Raw genomic sequence first — 17,621 nt, forward strand, 5'->3', positions numbered from 1 at the left:
CTGTTACGTAAGCATCTCATTAATGTGCCCACTTTAGGCCGACATGTCAATAGAAAATGGTTTACAGCAGAGATTTGATTTGCTAACAATTCCTATTGACTAGCTTTTATTGAATAGGGGTATTAAGAATATCCATCACAACAAAATTACATTGATTTTGCATTTCTTCAGCTGCTGACCATGCACATTCAATGAATAATACTTTATTATTTCCAGCACTCGGGCACAATCCTGGTGTCTTGAAGCAGAATATGTAGTACACGAAGGCACGTGTCTAGGTAATGGTGGATTCCAATGTGTAGGTATGCGGTAGTTATAGTCGTAGGGTACCATGGCACTACTATGTACTGTAAAATAGAGGAGTCTATATGTCACTCACATGAAGTATATGTGAAGGCAAGGGCTACACCTAAAGGGGTATTCTTACCTGAACATGCATTGCATATCTACAGGCTATACCATAGATGTACAGATGACAATACCTCTTTCGATTTTTAACTATTAATCTGCACTCCAGAGCAATACACTATAAAGCGTAAGCCTATTCTCACACACACAATGTATTAACAAGGGCAGTTGTTTGACGCTGAAAATTGCTTTAATTTTAACGGCTGTTTTTTAATAACATGAGCCTAATACAGTAATCCAGTTGTCACTCGACAGACCAACCCATACCTGGGGACCCCAGACGTTGTTATTCCTATCTACTTAGGCCATGGATACTGAAGTATTACTTGGATCCTCCTTTGCAGACCAAGCCAATGGATGTTTTTAATCTAATAAAATTGCATTTTTCTTTAAAGCTTTTAAGAGTTGTAGAGGCCTTGCTGGGCCATAGCATGCATGCCTCCTCCCTCCTCTACCCTGTTCAGCCCTGTGTATCAGTCAGTCAAGGTAGTTAGGGGTAGCAGGGGCAGACATGCATGTAACGTACCTGCCCCAAGCATCCACACTATTAGGGACCTATAACACAGAGTGATTACCAAACAGGCTGACATTGCCCTGTGTAATAGGCCTGGCAATCAGCCAAAAAGTGAGGAAGTGATGAGTACATAATTTTGATCCGTCAAAAAAGCTCCTTTGTTGGCCACACATCTCCTTGTGTAATAGGGGATGTGCAGCCAATTCATGATGGTAGCAAAGGCTTGTATGAACTACCCAGTGATGGTTTGTGCAGCCCTGTCCGCATGATAGTGGAGCTGTGAGCTAGAAGATGACTAATCATTTGGAGCATGCGTCAACTCTTGTAATTGGGCTCTGATTGTTCTGTATGTCCCGGCCACATACTCCAGACTGGCCAAGCTTCTTACCCTGCCTCCAGTTGTCTCTAGCTGATCTCCAACCCTGATGAGTCTTGTAAGAATTTTTAAAAAACAAAGCAAATGTACAATACACGTGTGGTGTCCCACAACGGGTGTTCCTTGTCTGACACCTGTCACAAAAGCCTTATACTCCAAAGTAAGATGGTAATGAAGATGTGTATGAGTTTCGCCACCAGATGACAGTGTTCTATGTATAACTTTGCATGTATATATTGCACAGCTGTAATCACTATAGAGTTACTGTTTTTGTTATGTGATTCTGTGGACCAGTGGAGATGCTTCTTTCTTTTCTATCTATCTCTATTCTCCATTCTCTGCACACTCTCTTCTCCAAAACTCACAGGGACCCTTTAACACCCTGTAGGAAGTAGTCACTTGGGGAGAGGAAGTGTAGCGTCAGATTCTCTGAGGAGTAAAACACACACAGAACAGGCATCTCTGTTGAACTTAGCCAGGACCTGGCTCTGCTAGGTTCCCTGTCCGGGACAGACCAGCGGTGAAGTAGTCAGGCACACGTGTATGGAGAACCCAGGGACTTTTCACTTCCAAGCTACACAGTAACTACAGACACTATGCAGTGTTAAGCCCCTAAAGGGGGACAAGTCAGAGATCACCCCAGTCCATGCCATGAACCTTTCTTAAAAGTGCAAGGCGGTATCCTAGCTACAGAGGAACTGACCCGGATAGAGCAAAGCAACCGTAACCAAGGTCTATGTACTCTATCTGGCAGAGCTTTGCCTATGTAACATACTCTGGGGCTTGCGTCACCCTCATAGGACGGGTACCCTAACACTGCAGGGCAGAATATGGTTTAGAAAAGCACGGGGACAAGTATTCAGTACTCTTCTCTCAAGATCCGGCAGAGCACACTACTACCCTGGGTTGGGGCTCTCCCGACAAACTCCTCTACTCTCCTTAACTCTAAGCTAAACAACCACTGCTATTCTATCTCAACACTTAGAGCATCTCCCAGCACAGATTCAGTGAGCTCAAGTCTGTATCACAGAAGTTATCTATTGCCAAGTTATCCTGTATTACCAGAGACTACCAGTAAAGCCATCTTATTTATTCTACTGGAACTCAGGGATCATTGCACCAGCACCTACACATACCAGCTACACCTTCCATGGGTTACTCTCCCCTTTTCTGTAGGTGGCGGTACCGAAAGTCCGGGTGAGTCATCTTCCCCCTCCGGACCACTGAGACAAGAGCCCAAGGGACCCATCACAAAATGGCAGGTCACCGACCATTTTAGGGGACCAGTATAGCAAGCCACCGAACAAAGCAGGTATACCACCACACCTGTGTGCTGAGTTAGCTCTGGCGTCACAACAGTACCATCACTGGCTAGGCTATACTGCACTACCAACCACCATAGAAGTGGGGTCACCGCTACCACCTCAGTGTGTGACTGGTAGTAGAACACAACACCAGGGTGTATCCACACATGGGAGGGTGTCTACCAAACGTGTCCTCAGTCCAGATAGTGACCAAAGCGACAAATGTTGCCCTAAACCTCCCACAGTTAAAACCTTACCCGGTCGCATCTCGTAACACACAGAGATTTGGGTACATCTGTCATTAAAGAAGGTATAGGGAACATACAGCCCTCCAGTTGTTGTAAAACAGCTTTAGCTGTCCAAGCATGTTGGGAAATGTAGTTTTGCAACAACTGGAGGGCCACAGGTTCCCCAACCCTGCTATAAAGCATATGGCATGCATACTGTACATTTTTTTCATTGGTATGCTTTGTTATACAGAACATTTGCCTCACATAGACACTTATTTGACATACTGTATTTTCCTACGTATAAGACTACTTTTTAACCCAGGTAAATCTTCTCAAAAGTCAGGGGTCATCTTATATGCCAGGTGTCGTCTTATACGGCGGGTGCTGAAAAAATTTGGAACCGGACTGGAGAATCTGTGTTCGCACATGGTGGGGGGAGGTCAAAGGTTGCCGCGTCCTCTTCATATGCAGTGACCGTATGAAGAGAAGAGCAAGCTGCAGGCGTCTGGGATATGGAAAAAAAGAGATACGGTAGAGTGACGCTGTGCCCAGAAAAACACCCCTCTTTCATCTGTCTGGCCCGCCATTGTATCCTACCAGTATCACTGTACCTCCTTCTCTGCCTCTCAGATCTCACTGCTGTTTGATGTTTTTTATTAATTTGTATTTGGTGTGGGTTGGAAGGGGGTAGTCTTATATGTCGAGTATATCCCAAACTCTATATTTTAACTAGAGAAGTTGGGGGTCGTCTTATATGCCCAGTCGTCTTATAAGCCGGAAAATACGGTATATTAAGCATGGCCGAATAACACGCAACTACATTTACCGTCTTTTTCCCACATATTCTGGTAAGGAATGATAGGAACATTGTGATGTGAATGTTCCAATCTCATTGACTTGAGTCTTGGCCTCATTGCTGGTCTGGTCACATCTCTTATCCCCTGACCTTTGTGTTCACATTTTACAGCCAAGTCCTTCCTTCACCCTATTACATTACCGACGATAGTTAATAAAACACATTTTTTATTCAGTTTCCAACCAAATCCTCCGACCTTGTCTCCTTTCTCCATTGTTGTATCTCTATAAAGCATGCCTCCGCACACTGCCAGCAGCAGAACATCAGTTATCACACTTTGAGGCCTATGCTCCATTTCTCAGCAGTCTCTCTCCAGTTTCCATGGAAACCCTAACACCATTGTGCTACAAATCAATTACCGGAGTCAAGCTCGTTTTTTTTTTTTTTACCAGGACGCTGATGACTTAATAACAAAAGCAGTCGTCCTGTTGGATAAGAAACGTCATCTAGTATAGACGCCATTTTGGTTACTTTTTACCAGTTGATAACAGTGGACCTTCGAAACACGTTGTGATTCTTCTATTTTTTTCTTCTATTATTTTTAAATAAAACTCTGGATTGTTAACCTTGACTATATCATCATTCCCAGTTTATTACAGTCTATTTCGTACTTTTTTTCACACTCTTACCAGCGAATATGCAGTTCTGTGCCCTGGGAAATTTTTCAATGCCAGCACTGAAGTCTTAGTATTTGTCTTGGTGTTTGCATATGCCCCCTATATTTTTGGGCTTGTGAGGAGACAACAGTCTATCCCGCTTCAAAGAAGTGCTCCCCAATTAAATTTTTTATTTTTAGTATATTATTAGGTGGGCGGCCATCTTCTCTGAGCTGTTATCACAGTATTTAATGATATGTTTTACAGCAAGCCCTTACAGACATAGACACAATGAACATCTCCAGACTCTATTGTTTGTATGGGGCAGATTTGTAAGCATGCTCTGTGATCTCTGTGACCTCTACATATTGGTGTCACCTTTTACTGTAAGTTCACTGATCACTTTTCAGCAATCTCCAACTTATTATCACATAGACCTCTAAAGATTTAAATTTAAACTCCCTCTTTAAAGGTAACCCATCACCATAAAAATGCAACCTAAGTTATTGGCATCATGTTACAGAGCAGAAGTAACTGAGCAGATTGATATATATCTTTATGGGAAAAGATTCAGTATAACTTGTCATTCATTGATTGAAATCCTTAATATTTTCAAGCTAAAGAGTCCAGTCCATTGAGTGAAAACCGCCCACTGGACTCCTTACCACAGAATGAACAAGTTACAAGTTATACTGAATCTTTTCCCACAAAGATATACAATGGTACCTTGGTTTAAGAGTAACTTGGTTTAAGAGCGTTTTGGAAGAAGAGATCACAGTTTTTCAAAATTGTGACTTGACTTAAGAGCATTGCTTTGGTTTAAGAGCTCCCTGTGCTGGCTGGGAGGGCGAGTTGGGGAGGGACATGGTCTGCACAGGGTGGTCTACAGCCCTGTACTCTGACCCTCATCTTCCAAATCATAGCAGATCCACTTCAGGCTGGGGCTTGCATCTGGGGACAGGACTGTGGAGGTAATCTCTTCATAGCTGTAACCCCTCTCTCCCCGGACAGAGAGAGCTGCATGTATGTGCCCACAAATGTCCTGCTCATTCCTTCATGCTCCCTGCAGTCTCTGTCAGTCCTGATTGGTCCATTCTGAACACACACCCCTTCCCCAATACTGTCATGTGACCACACAGACCTCTGACAGCAGCCCTGCTTCTCTATTCTAGCCTGTAGTACTACACTACTGCATTACGGGGATCTGCAGCTCCATCCTGTATCTTCAAATTGCTGCTGTTTTTCAGGCTTATTCAGTTACTATACATTATACACCACATGCTGATTGCTATTCTGTACAGTAACTTATAATATCATATACTCAGCTGTTTCTGAATGTTTGTTTCATCTGTTCTACATGTTATTCAGAATAAAAAAATCATTATTTTTGGGGTGTGGAACCAATTGTCTGCCTTTCAGTGATTTCTTATGGGAAAATTTGCTTTGGTTTAAGAGTGGATTTGGATTACAAGCACGGTCCCGGAGCGAATTATGCTTGTAATCCAAGGCGCCAGTGTATATCAATCAGCTCAGCTCTTCCTGCTCGATAACAAGATTGCACTGGGGTAAAAAGAAAACCCTCACCATTTCAGAAGTTCAAAATTCTGTGTTTTCATCCCACTACTGATTTTTAGACTTAAAGATTGTTTGAAAGCGCTTAAACTCCCTCAGCACCGCTTAAGGGTTTCTGTTGCTAGAAATCTGACACAACATCCTATAGATAGCGTCATCTAAGTCAATGGCATTTCACTAAGAATGTTGGGTCCAGTTTACAGTTGTTAAAAATTTGTTGAAATTTTAACAAATTACAATACTTGCCCATTAGAAGAAATAGGCACAAAAATTCAAACAAACTACAATATGGTAAATTTGGGACATTGTGCTATTATTGGACTGTAGAACACAATGCTGTAGCCCAGTATAGGAGGGGAATTAGACAATTGATTGATGACTCCTTTAGTAAATTGATTCACCCTCTAAAAATCAATACCCAAGCACTAATTCTGGGCCTGTCTCTGGAGGTTAGGGAGTGTCTGTTTCTTAACATCTTATCCACAGCCAAGGGATGTCCCTATTGAGAAAACCATCCAGACACCCGCTTCTCTAAATAAGGACCAGCCACCCACCAGCTAATGGCCACAAGTAGTGTAGCTGAAGCTGGAGGTGAAAGTGATTTTTTTCTGCAACAGGAGCAATGTGTCCCCCTGCCTTTATGCTTTCATTTACTGTACATGTTTTTATTGTTTTGAAACTGATAAAAAATATATATACGTAAACATTGATTGCATATTAAAGGAGAAGTCAGGCAAAAATTTTTATTAAAGTATTGTATTGCCCCCCAAAAGTTATACAAATTAACATTATACACTTATTATGGGAAATGCACATAAAGTGCTTTTTTCCTGGATAACATGGTGATGTCACGCCCTGACTCCCAGAGCTGTGCGGGCTGTGGCTGCTGGAGAGGATGATGGCAGAGGGATGCTCAGTGTCCCTCCAGTGCCCTGTGTCCCTCAGTGTCCCCCTGCCATCATCCTCTCCAGCAGCCACAGCCCGCACAGCTCTGGGAGTCGGGTCGTAACATCACCATTTTATCCAGGAAGTGACATCACCATTTTATCTTGGAAGTGAAATCACCATGTTATCCAAGAAGTGAAGCCTTGATGCAGTAGTAAGGGCAGGGAAAAGAAGCACTTTATGTGCTTTTTCCGTAATAAGCGTATATTGGTGATTTGTATAAATACAATGTTAATAAAAATCTTTGCCGGACTTCTCCTTTAGGTTACAAACCCACTTGCCGGATCTGCAGCGCGTCTCCTTGCTGCTTTTTTGCAGGTATACTCGCTGCAGATCCCGGCCCTATACTTTCAATAGCAGAGAAACTCGCAGCAGGGATGTACATCCCTGCTGCGATTTTGTCTGCAGCCCGCCCCATTAACCCCCCGGCCGCCGGACATTATACATTACCTGGTCCCCGTTCCTGCTTGCTTCGGGGCTCCCGGTGTCTTCACGGCCCGCCCGGCCAATCAGTGCGCTGCGGCGGGGCAGCGCACTGATTGGCCGGGCGGAACGTGCCGGGAGCCGCTGAAGCAAGCAGGAGCCGGGATCAGGTAATGTATATCGCCCCCAGCTGCACGATCGCCCCCAGCCCTGCAGCCCCCGACCGCATGATCGCCCCCAGCCCCGCAGCCCCCGGCCGCACGATCGCCCCCAGCCCCGCAGCCCCCGGCCGCACGATCGCCCCCAGCCCCGCAGCCCCCGGCCGCACGATCGCCCCCACCCTCGCAGCCCCCGGCCGCACGATCGCCCCCAGCCCCGCAGCCCCCGACCACATGATCGCCCCCAGCCCCGCAGCCCCCGGCCGCACGATCGCCCGCAGCCCCTGGCCGCACGATCGCCCCGCAGCCCCCGGCCGCACGATCGCCTGCAGCCCTGCAGCCGATCGTGCAGCCGGGGGGCTGCGGGGCTGCGGGCGATCATGCGGCCGGGGGCTGCGGGGCTGCAGGCGATCGTGCGGCCGGGGGCGATCGTGCGGCCGGGGGCTGCGGGGGTGGGGGCGATCGTGCGGCCGGGGGCTGCGGGGCTGGGGGCGATCGTGCGGCCGGGGGCTGCGGGGCTGGGGGCGATCTTGCGGCCGGGGGCTGCGGGGCTGGGGGCGATCGTGCGGCCGGGGGCTGCGGGGCTGGGGGCGATCGTGCGGCCGGGGGCTGGGGGCGATCGGGGCTGCAGGGGGGCGGGCAGGATATACATTACCTGATCCCGGCTCCTGCTTTTTTCAGCGGCTCCCGGCACGTTCCGCCCGGCCAATCAGTGCGCTGCCCCGCCGCCGCGCACTGATTGGCCGGGCGGGCCGTGAAGACACCGGGAGCCCCGAAGCAAGCAGGAACGGGGACCGGGTAATGTATAATGTCCGGCGGCCGGGGGGTTAATGGGGCGGGCTGCAGACAAAATCGCAGCAGGGATGTACATCCCTGCTGCGAGTTTCTCTGCTATTGAAAGTATAGGGCCGGGATCTGCAGCGAGTCTCCCTGCAAAAACGCAGCAAGGAGACTCGCTGCAGATCCGGCAAGTGGGTTTGTAACCTTAGGGTACATTCACACTTACCGGATCCGCAGCTTATTTTCTGCTGCGCGCAGCAGATTTCATTTGAATAACTGAACACAGCATCAAATCTGCACCATCAAATCTGCTGCGGATCTGCTGCAGATTTGCTGCGGATCCTGTAGGTGTGAACGTACCCTTAGGGTACATTCACACTTACCAGATCCGCAGCAGATCCGCAGCAGATTTCATTTAAATAACTGAACATAGCATCAAATCTGCACCTTCAAATCTGCTGCAGATCTGCTGCGGATCCTGTAGGTGTGAACGCACCCTTTAATGAAGTCAAGTGTAAAGTGTCTGTACATGGGTGGGGTTACAATATGACCAATTTTCTCTTTTGTTCTGTTAGCCACTAGCTATGTTTGTTGTTTGTCACCTCATGAAGTTGTCAGTTTGCAGAAACACGTTGGGATGGAATAATAATTTGTGTGTCTGATCTCTGTATTTAAGAGGTGATGTTCGTGCTGTTTAGGATAGGTCATTTAGATTGGGTTTTCCTTGGGCGGTCAGGGCTAGGGAAAGGGATATCTATTAACATTCATCTCCTATAGATATCCAGATTGCTGGTGTTGCTTGTAAGAGATCTCATTGAGAAGGTTAAAACATTGCACGTGTTGGGATAATAAACAAATCACTTCATTCCCATACAGTATATTGGAGTGCCACCTTCTCCGTTTCTGCTAACATTCATCTCCTAGATTTTACTGAAGCCCTACCTCAAGAAAGAAAAACATACCTAGTCTGAGACGGAACAAAACCTTAAACCATAGTAGTTCAGTATCCCCAGGCTATTTACCATGGATGACCATTATCGATTGTGTAACCCCCATACATCTGTATTTATACGTTTGCAGCCGTCTTTACCAAGACGGCCATCTTATGCCGCTAAAATTATGTCCATCCAGAAAATATAGACGTAAAACGGCATAAAAAAAACATTGTGCACACAAAGCCTGAATGTTTATTCGTGCAGTAGCTCAGCATCGTATTCATGTAGCCAGAATCCCCATTTATTCCTTGGAAGATCTGACAAGGCATCAGTTAATCATTGTAAGATATTTTGGTGTGGGTGACTGACTACAATCCACTGTTTACAAGGAACTGACCTTCTTATTCTGATGATTGAACTGAGTCCAGCTTGTAATAACACAGCACTTACCACCTCCAAATCATTTATTATAACTGGACACCAGGCAGCGTTAATCATTGCAGCCAAGCTGATGTGTAATAGCATATTGTAACCATATGACAGCTGGATCTAGATGTCTCCTACAATGTTTTCTTAACTCTTGAAGCCTGGGCTGGCCTAGAAGGGCTACAGCAAGGAAAAAATATGTCTGTACCTTCTGAATGGCTTTCGTTTTTTCAAGCCGAACCCAGCGTTCTTTGGATATTCCCCTGACAGTGTCAGACTGGGGTATCTAGGGCCCACCAGAGGAAATGATCCTGGGGGCCCACCAATGAAGAACCAGTGAGAAATCATATGTCAGTCAGTGTTAGTGCAGGTTCTAAAGCTGGGGGCCCACCAGAGGATTCTTTGGTCCTCTGGTGGGCCAGTCCGACACTGTCTCCTGAGCACACCAGCTTGTGTCCCCAACAATAAAGATAAGGGGGTGATTCCCTGTATAATAAATCAGGCTTTTTGGGGGGGCAATGGTTTTAATACTCACTAGTGAAAACCTTTAAAGTGATAGTGTCACCCCAGTTTTCCTGTGTGCTTTTCTCATTGTTAGATAGTGTCACAACGGCTTAGTATCCATTAAGCCCCCCCTACCAGTGCTGTTATCCACGCTCCCCCTGTGATGAAGCAAGGAGAGGGGGTTCTACAGATGCTAAGCTCCGCCTTACTGACACTGTCCAACAATGATAAAAGCACACAGGAAAATCTCAGTTTTCTCAGGAGAGAGACCCAATGCGATCAGTAAGGGCTTATTCCTATGTCCTGTATTCCACGGATGCTACAGACTGCTTATAATGGAGTCTTTCCCGCTTTGCACGATGTATCAATATGATGCTGGGAGCGGGGAAAGTGTTTGAATCTTCGCGATACTGTAGCAGCCACTCGGCTCGGCATTACAGTGCAGCGCAAATTCAATCACCTTCCCTGCTCCTGGACAGGGAAAGAGTCCACTGCAGGGCTTCCTCATCCATAGCTTCTGTGGAATACAGGATATGGGAATAAGCCCTTACTTTTAACATGTCAGAGGACATGTCAAAGTTACTACAAATCCCATGAAAATAAAAAAAAATCACAGGCTGGGGGTGTGGGAACATAATAAAGATAGTATAATTGCCAGTGGCTGTGCCCCCGTACCGCCTCTCTCACCGCTCTTGGACAGCCGCCGGATGTCATTTGCATCCGGCTTCCTTGTTTGTCACAGTCACGGCTCCTGCAACGTCAAAGCCTTGCGGTAAGCGACTCCATCGGTGTCCCGCCCAAGTCCCTGATTGGCTGAGCAGGCAATCCATCATCCGGGTATGTGGTGTTGCAGCAGCAGGAGCTGCATAAGGTAAGAAAATCAGTAAGGCAGTGCTGCAGGGGCACGGGGATGGGTACGTATACTTTCTTTTTGGTGGCTTCACACCATTTTTTTGTGGTGTTTTTCGGACCTCCAAAAAAAAAAATTTAGAAAAACTGCCAAAGATAATCTTCATGTTTTATTAGGCAAAAAAAAAACATGAACATAACACCATAGACATAAGCAGAGGGGTTTTTCAGATGAACAAGCAATTCCATAAATGTCAATGGGAGAGAAACGTCACAGTTTGCCACAAAAAAAAACAAAACGACAAACCCTCAGTATGCTGCGTTTTGCAAAAAGGAGACGGGAGGGAGTTTCATCACACCAAGCTCGCCTCCAGTGCTTCAGACTGGGGCCGGTGCCCAGGAACCCTGGCACTGTGTGCGGGAACAGGGCAACGGTCCAAAAAAAGGACTGTGGCGCTGGCATCCCTGTGCTGGCGCCAATCCATTCATGTAAAAAATCTTAAAGCAATGTACCTGATAATACCTTCGTGTTAAGAATGCCTTCATATGGGTCAAATATATGCCATTGTGCTGATTGTTCATTGCTTATTGCTCATTCACATTCAATAAGATTTAAGAAACCTCTTTCACACGCTGCAAAAAAAATCCACATAATAATAATTTCTTTATTCGTATAGTTCAAACTTATACCGCAGCGCTGTACATAGCCTGTTATTACACAAATCAACAGGAGAAGCTCCACACCTATACAGCGTCTCTGGAAGCGCTACGGTTCTTTATTCCTCTCAGTCTTGTGGTGTTTTTATATAGATCTCCATTCAATGAAAAAAATGCCGTATGTATGTATGTATGTATGTATGTATGTGGCTTGTTTCCTGGCCTTCTGTCCCCACATTCATAAACAGAAATCCTCAACTTATATGATAAAAAAAAAACAAGACACAATAACAGGCCCGGATTGGTAATCTGGCAGGCCGAGCAAATGCCCGCTGGGCCGCCAAGATTACCAGTCAGTGAGGCCGCTGGTCCTGCTGTAAACTTGCATAGGCCCTCTGCAGTGGTCGGCCGCCGTGCTGTTCACGCAGCCTCTGCCAGTGTGGCTGGGCCGGGATATTCCCCCCCCCCCCCCCCCCTCCCTCTTTAATATTTCCCTATACCTCGCATAGCCGGAGGTGCCGCACAGGCCCTCTGCTACAACTTTTACTCTCTCACAGCTGACGTCATTTCCTGCAGAGGATCAGCTTCCTGGAGGACAGAGGAGAACAAGTTGCCCCAGGCTGCTGCTGACTAAAGTGTCAGTCTGAGGGGGCCCGGCACTGCTTGGTGATCAGACAGGACCCTTCTCCCCACCAAGCTACAGCCCGAGCCTGTCAACTCCCCCTGCTGTGCTGTGTGAGGACGCAACCAAGTCTCCCTCCCCCTCACAGTGTTTTCATCATCTCCTTCCTGCTCTGCAGTCGGAGGGGCAGGGGAGCTCCATGCTGGCTGTGAGGGAGGAGGGCCTGTCAGGACCAGAGAACTAAGGAGCTTAGTGATGAGAAGTAAGTGATTGTATCATGTGTAAGTGTGTTACTATATGCAGTGTGTTCAAGTGTGTAATGTACACAGTATGTGTATAGTGTATGCATGCCTCTAGTATGTGTATGATGTATGCATATATGTATGTAAAGTGTGTGTGGGTTTGTATGTGATGTATGTACAGTATATATGTGTATACATGATATATGTATGTACAGTATGTGTGTGTGTATGTGTGTATATATATATATATATATATATATATATATATGTACAGTATATAGTGTATGCATGCCTCTAGTATGTTTATGATGTATGCATATATGTATGTAAAGTCTGTGTGGGTTTGTATGTGATGTATGTACAGTATATATGTGTGTATACATGATATATGTATGTACAATATATGTGTGTGTGTGTATATATGTATGTACAGCATGTGTGTGTGTGTGTATATATATATATATATATATATATGTGTGTGTGTGTATGTACAGTATATAGTGTATACATGCCTCTATAGTATGTTTATGATGTATGAATATATGTATAGTGTGTGTGTGTATATGTATGTACAGTTTATAGTGTATACATGCTTCTGTAGTATGCTTATGATATATGCATGTATGTATGTATGTATGTATGTGCAGTAGGCATATGTCTATATAATGATTGTTTGTACAGAATGTGCTCATATATGATATGCATGTGTTAAATAAGATCCAGAGGACCGCATCTACTTCATGCAAAAATTGTGCCTTCTTATTCTGACATATTGCACATACAGTATTACATATATTTTGTATATGCAATATGGCAGAATATGAAAACACATGTTTTGTATGAAGGAGATGTTGTCCTAGTTTATAGTCTCCATTGTGTGACAGGGACGCCATGGGTTGGTTGTAGTGTGACCATCTCAGGGTATCGGCAGTACACAGCACTACAGAAAGTGTATACTGCTGGTGTTAGACACATTGCGCTGACATGTGACCATACCTGAACTGTAGCGTCAGCACAATCTGTTTAATGCCGGCTACATGTGTACATACGTATGCATACCTCCCAACTTTTGCAAAGAGCAAAGAGGGACATGTGCGCCGCGGTCCCCATAGCCACACCCCCATAGCGACCCTCCATAGCCACGCCCCCATAGCGCCCTTCCATAGCCACGCCCCCATAGCGACCCTCCATAGCCACGCCCCTACAGTCACCACATGCTGCTGACTGAATAGTGCCCTATACAGTATCCAATCCCCCATAAAGTGCCCCACATAGTATCCAATCCCCCATTATAGTGCCCCACATAGTATCCAATGCCCCCATATAGTGCCCCACATAGTAGCCAATAACCCCATATAGTGCCCACATAGTAGCCAATGCCCCCATATATGCCCCACATAGTAGCCAATGCCCCCCATATAGTGCCCCACATAGTAGCCAATCCCCCATACAGTGCCCCACATAGTAGCCAAGCGAATCGTGCTGATTGTTCATTGCAAGCTTGCAAGCGAAGCGAAGTTGCTTGCAAGCTTGCAAGCGAAGTTATGTCTGCCCCCCCGACACACACTCCACAACAATAGACCGCTGTGTGCTGCCCCCAGTAGTATATTCCCCTTGTGTGCTTCCCCTCAGTAGTATATATCCCTCGTGTGCTTCCCTCAGTAGTGTATAGACGCTTGTGTGTTCCCCTAGTTATATATAGCCCCCCCATGTGCTCCCCCAAAAGTATATAGACCCCCTGCGTGCTGTCCCAGTTGTATATAAACCCCGTTTGCTGCCCCCAGTCGTATATACCCCGTGTGCTGCCCCCAGTTGCATATATCCCCTGTGTACTCCCCCACTAGTGTATAGACCCCCTGTGTGCTCCCCCACTTGTATATAGCTCCCCTGTGTGCTCCTTCAGTGGTATATAGCCCCCCCTGTGTGCTCCCCCACTTGGATATAGACCTCCTGTGTGCTCCCTCACTTGGATATAGAACCCTGTGTGCTCCTCCAGTAGTATATAAACCCCCTGTGTGGTTCCCCCAGTAGTATATAGACCACTGTGTGCTCCTCCAGCAGTATATAGATCCCTTGTGTGCTGCCCCCAGTTATATATAGCTCCCCTAGTTATATATAGACCCCCTGTGAGCTCCCCGTTATATATAGACCTCCTGTGTGCTGCCCCCAGTAGTATATAGACCCCCTGTGTGCACCACCAGTAGTATATAGACCCTCTGTGTGTTCCCCCAGTAGTATATAGACCCCCTGTGTGCCCCGCCAGTAGTATATAGACCTCTGTGTGCTTCTCCAGTAGTATATAGACCCCCTGTGTGCTGCCCCAGTAGTATATAGACCCCTGTGTGCCCCCCCAGTTATATATAGACCCCCGGTGTGCTGCCTCAGCAGTATATAGACCCCCTGTGTGCCCCACCAGTAGTATATAGACTCCTGTGTGTTCCCCCAGTAGTATATAGACCCCCTGTGTGCCCCACCAGTAGTATATAGACCCCTGTGTGCTACCCCAGTAGTATATAGACCCCCTGTGTGCTACCCCAGTAGTATATAGACCCCCTGTGTGCTCCTCCAGTAGTATATAGACCCCCTGTGTGCTCCCCCACTTGGAAATAGACCTCCTGTGTGCTCCCCCAGTAGTATATAGACCCCATTCTGATACTTCAAGTAGTATATAGACCCCCTGTGTGCTGACCCAAGTAGTATATAGACCCCTCTGGGAAGCCCCAGTAGTCTATAGCCCCCCTGTGTGCTCCCCCATTTATATATAGCCCCCCTGTGCCTTCCCCGTTATATAGCCCCACTGTGTGCTCTCCCCATTTATATAGACCCTGGAGCACCGACACCACAAGGACAGAGCGGCCACTTCCTGCGGCCACAAGAGTGACTGACAGGAAGGGATCCAATGGCTCAGATCACAGCAGCGAGCAGGGCAGCGGCCCTGTCTAGCGGTCTTGAGCACAAGAGAAGAGCGGGGCGTGGGGGCCCCCCTGGATGTTGGGGGCCACAAGCGATTGCTTGGGGTGCTTGGTGCCAAAGACCGCTACTGTACACAACTATAGGCTTCACTATAAAAATAAAAAAAACATGAGTATTATGTACAATGGAGTTGTGTCTTTATTTAAAGGAGAAGTCCAGCCAAAATTTATTTTTGATATGTTGTTACTTATGAAAAGTTATACAAATTTCTAATGCACATTAATTATGGGAAATGCACAAATAGGGCTATTTCCCTTAATTTAGTAGATCAGGAAGTGTTAGAATTCTCTCAGATCCAGTGACGTCACAACGAAAGGTGTAATTCCTATGGGGTGTCCAGCAGGGGGCGCTCTCTATATAGAAGTCTATGGGACTTTATTGTTTCTATGGATTTCTATGTAATGTAATGTAATGTAGTGTAGTGTACAGTGCTTTATCGAATGAATACATCTATGGAATACTTTGGGGAGCAAGTGTCCCTGCTCCCCAAAGTATTGCATAAATGTATCCATTCAATACATAAGAATATCACAATAAGCACGCCGATCCGCCGTACGCCGATCCGCCGCACTCCCGCCGATCCGCCGCATATACACTGAACTACAGCTCCCATCATCTGCTCATAGTATGAGCAGGTGATGGGAGCTGTAGCTGGGTTATGGATATGACTTGCCTGCCGCCGCTGATGCCACTGCTTATGCCGCCGGGGGCAGAGGGGAGCCACTCAGTACACAGGAGCGCTCCCCCCTCCTCCTCCTTCCGGGAACCTTCCCCCTATAGCACTGCTGACTCCCTGCCTGGCCTCCGCTCTCCGCTCTCATATACCAGCTCCCGATGCTTCCTGGTGTCCGCACTGATGCATCGGGAGCCTTTATATGAGAGCGGCGGCCAGGCGGGGAGTCAGCAGTGGTATAGGGAGAAGGTATATGAGAGCGGAGAGCGGCAGCCAGGCAGGGAGTCAGCAGTGCTATAGGAGGAAGGTTCCCGGGAGGAGGAGGGGGGAGCGCTCCTGTGTACTGAGCGGCTCCCCCCTGCGCCCGGCGTCATAAGCAGTGGCATCGCAGGCAAGTGATAACCATTACCCAGCTACAGCTCCCATCACCTGTTCATACTATAAGCAGATGATGGGAACTGTAGTTCAGTGTATATGCGGCGGATCGGCGGGAATGCGGCGGATCGGCATGCGGCGGATCGGCGGGCTTGCTGTGATATCCTAATGTATTGAATGGATACATTTATGCAATACTTCGGGGAGCAAGGACACTTGCTCCCCAAAGTATTCCATAGATGTATTCATTCAATAAAGCACTGTACATTACATTATATTACATAGAAATCCATAGAAACAATAAAGTCCCATAGACTTCTATATAGAGAGCGCCCCCTGCTGGACACTTTATAGGAATGTAGGAATAGGAATTACACCTTTCGTCATGACGTCACTGGATCTGAGAGAATTCTAACAATCCTGATCCTGATCTACTAAATTAGGGGAAATAGCCCTATATGTGCATTTCCCATAATTAATGTACATTAGAAATTTGTATAACTTTTCATAAGTAATAACATATCAAAAATTAATTTTGGCCGGATTTCTCCTTTAAGAGGAAAGAGCTCTCATTGGTGCATAAATCACAAAGAACAATAACCCCTTGAATACTACAGCTGTGAAATACACAGGTTTATGATATACATACTAGCGATATCTAGTGGCAAAACTTAGGTACGACTGCATCACCACATTTACTTAGAGTACAGGCTTTTGCGAAGGGTGTGTAGTGTGTATACCAGCAACACCGTGGTGGGACATCACACCTTGCATATGCTGACCCCCTATGTTTGACCCACATGGCTGACCCTGAACTTGTGCCACTTGTCAGAGTCTGGACCTGACTCCACTACCTTGCTGGCAGGCCACTACTTATACTCAGGCCACTCTTGAAAAGCGACCTAGCCAAACCAATTGGGTAGCATAGTGGGCCCCCACACCAATTGATGTGTTACAAACCCTGTGTAGTTGCCTCCTACGTATTCAAAACATTGGGTAAGGGTCCTATCAGACATAACAATTCATACCTCCCAACTTTGGCTGAGTGTAAAGAGGGATACCACACCCACTTCCCAAGACACCCCCCAACCATGCCCAAACACTTCTCCCACAATCATAGGGCAGCACAATACTAATTCTATTACAGTATTTTATTCCATCTGTGCCAGCCCTACCCTCTCTGTGTAAGCCCTCACCTCTCTG

General features: G+C 46.6%; 1 protein-coding gene across 1 annotated transcript in view; it reads right to left on the reverse strand.

The window, feature by feature from the left end:
- Positions 1 to 3,969, reverse strand: part of LGI1 (leucine rich glioma inactivated 1) — a 57,513-nt gene extending 53,544 nt beyond the window's left edge. Inside the window, exon 1 of the mRNA XM_069978985.1 lies at positions 3,885 to 3,969. Coding sequence (XP_069835086.1) covers positions 3,885 to 3,952 — 68 coding nt within the window. The 5' untranslated portion in view covers positions 3,953 to 3,969. The remainder of the gene's footprint in view (positions 1 to 3,884) is intronic.
- Between the last annotated feature and the right edge of the window lie 13,652 nt (positions 3,970 to 17,621).

The sequence above is a fragment of the Dendropsophus ebraccatus genome, chromosome 8, assembly GCF_027789765.1.
Source record: "Dendropsophus ebraccatus isolate aDenEbr1 chromosome 8, aDenEbr1.pat, whole genome shotgun sequence".
In the NCBI taxonomy this organism is placed as follows: Eukaryota; Metazoa; Chordata; class Amphibia; order Anura; family Hylidae; genus Dendropsophus; species Dendropsophus ebraccatus.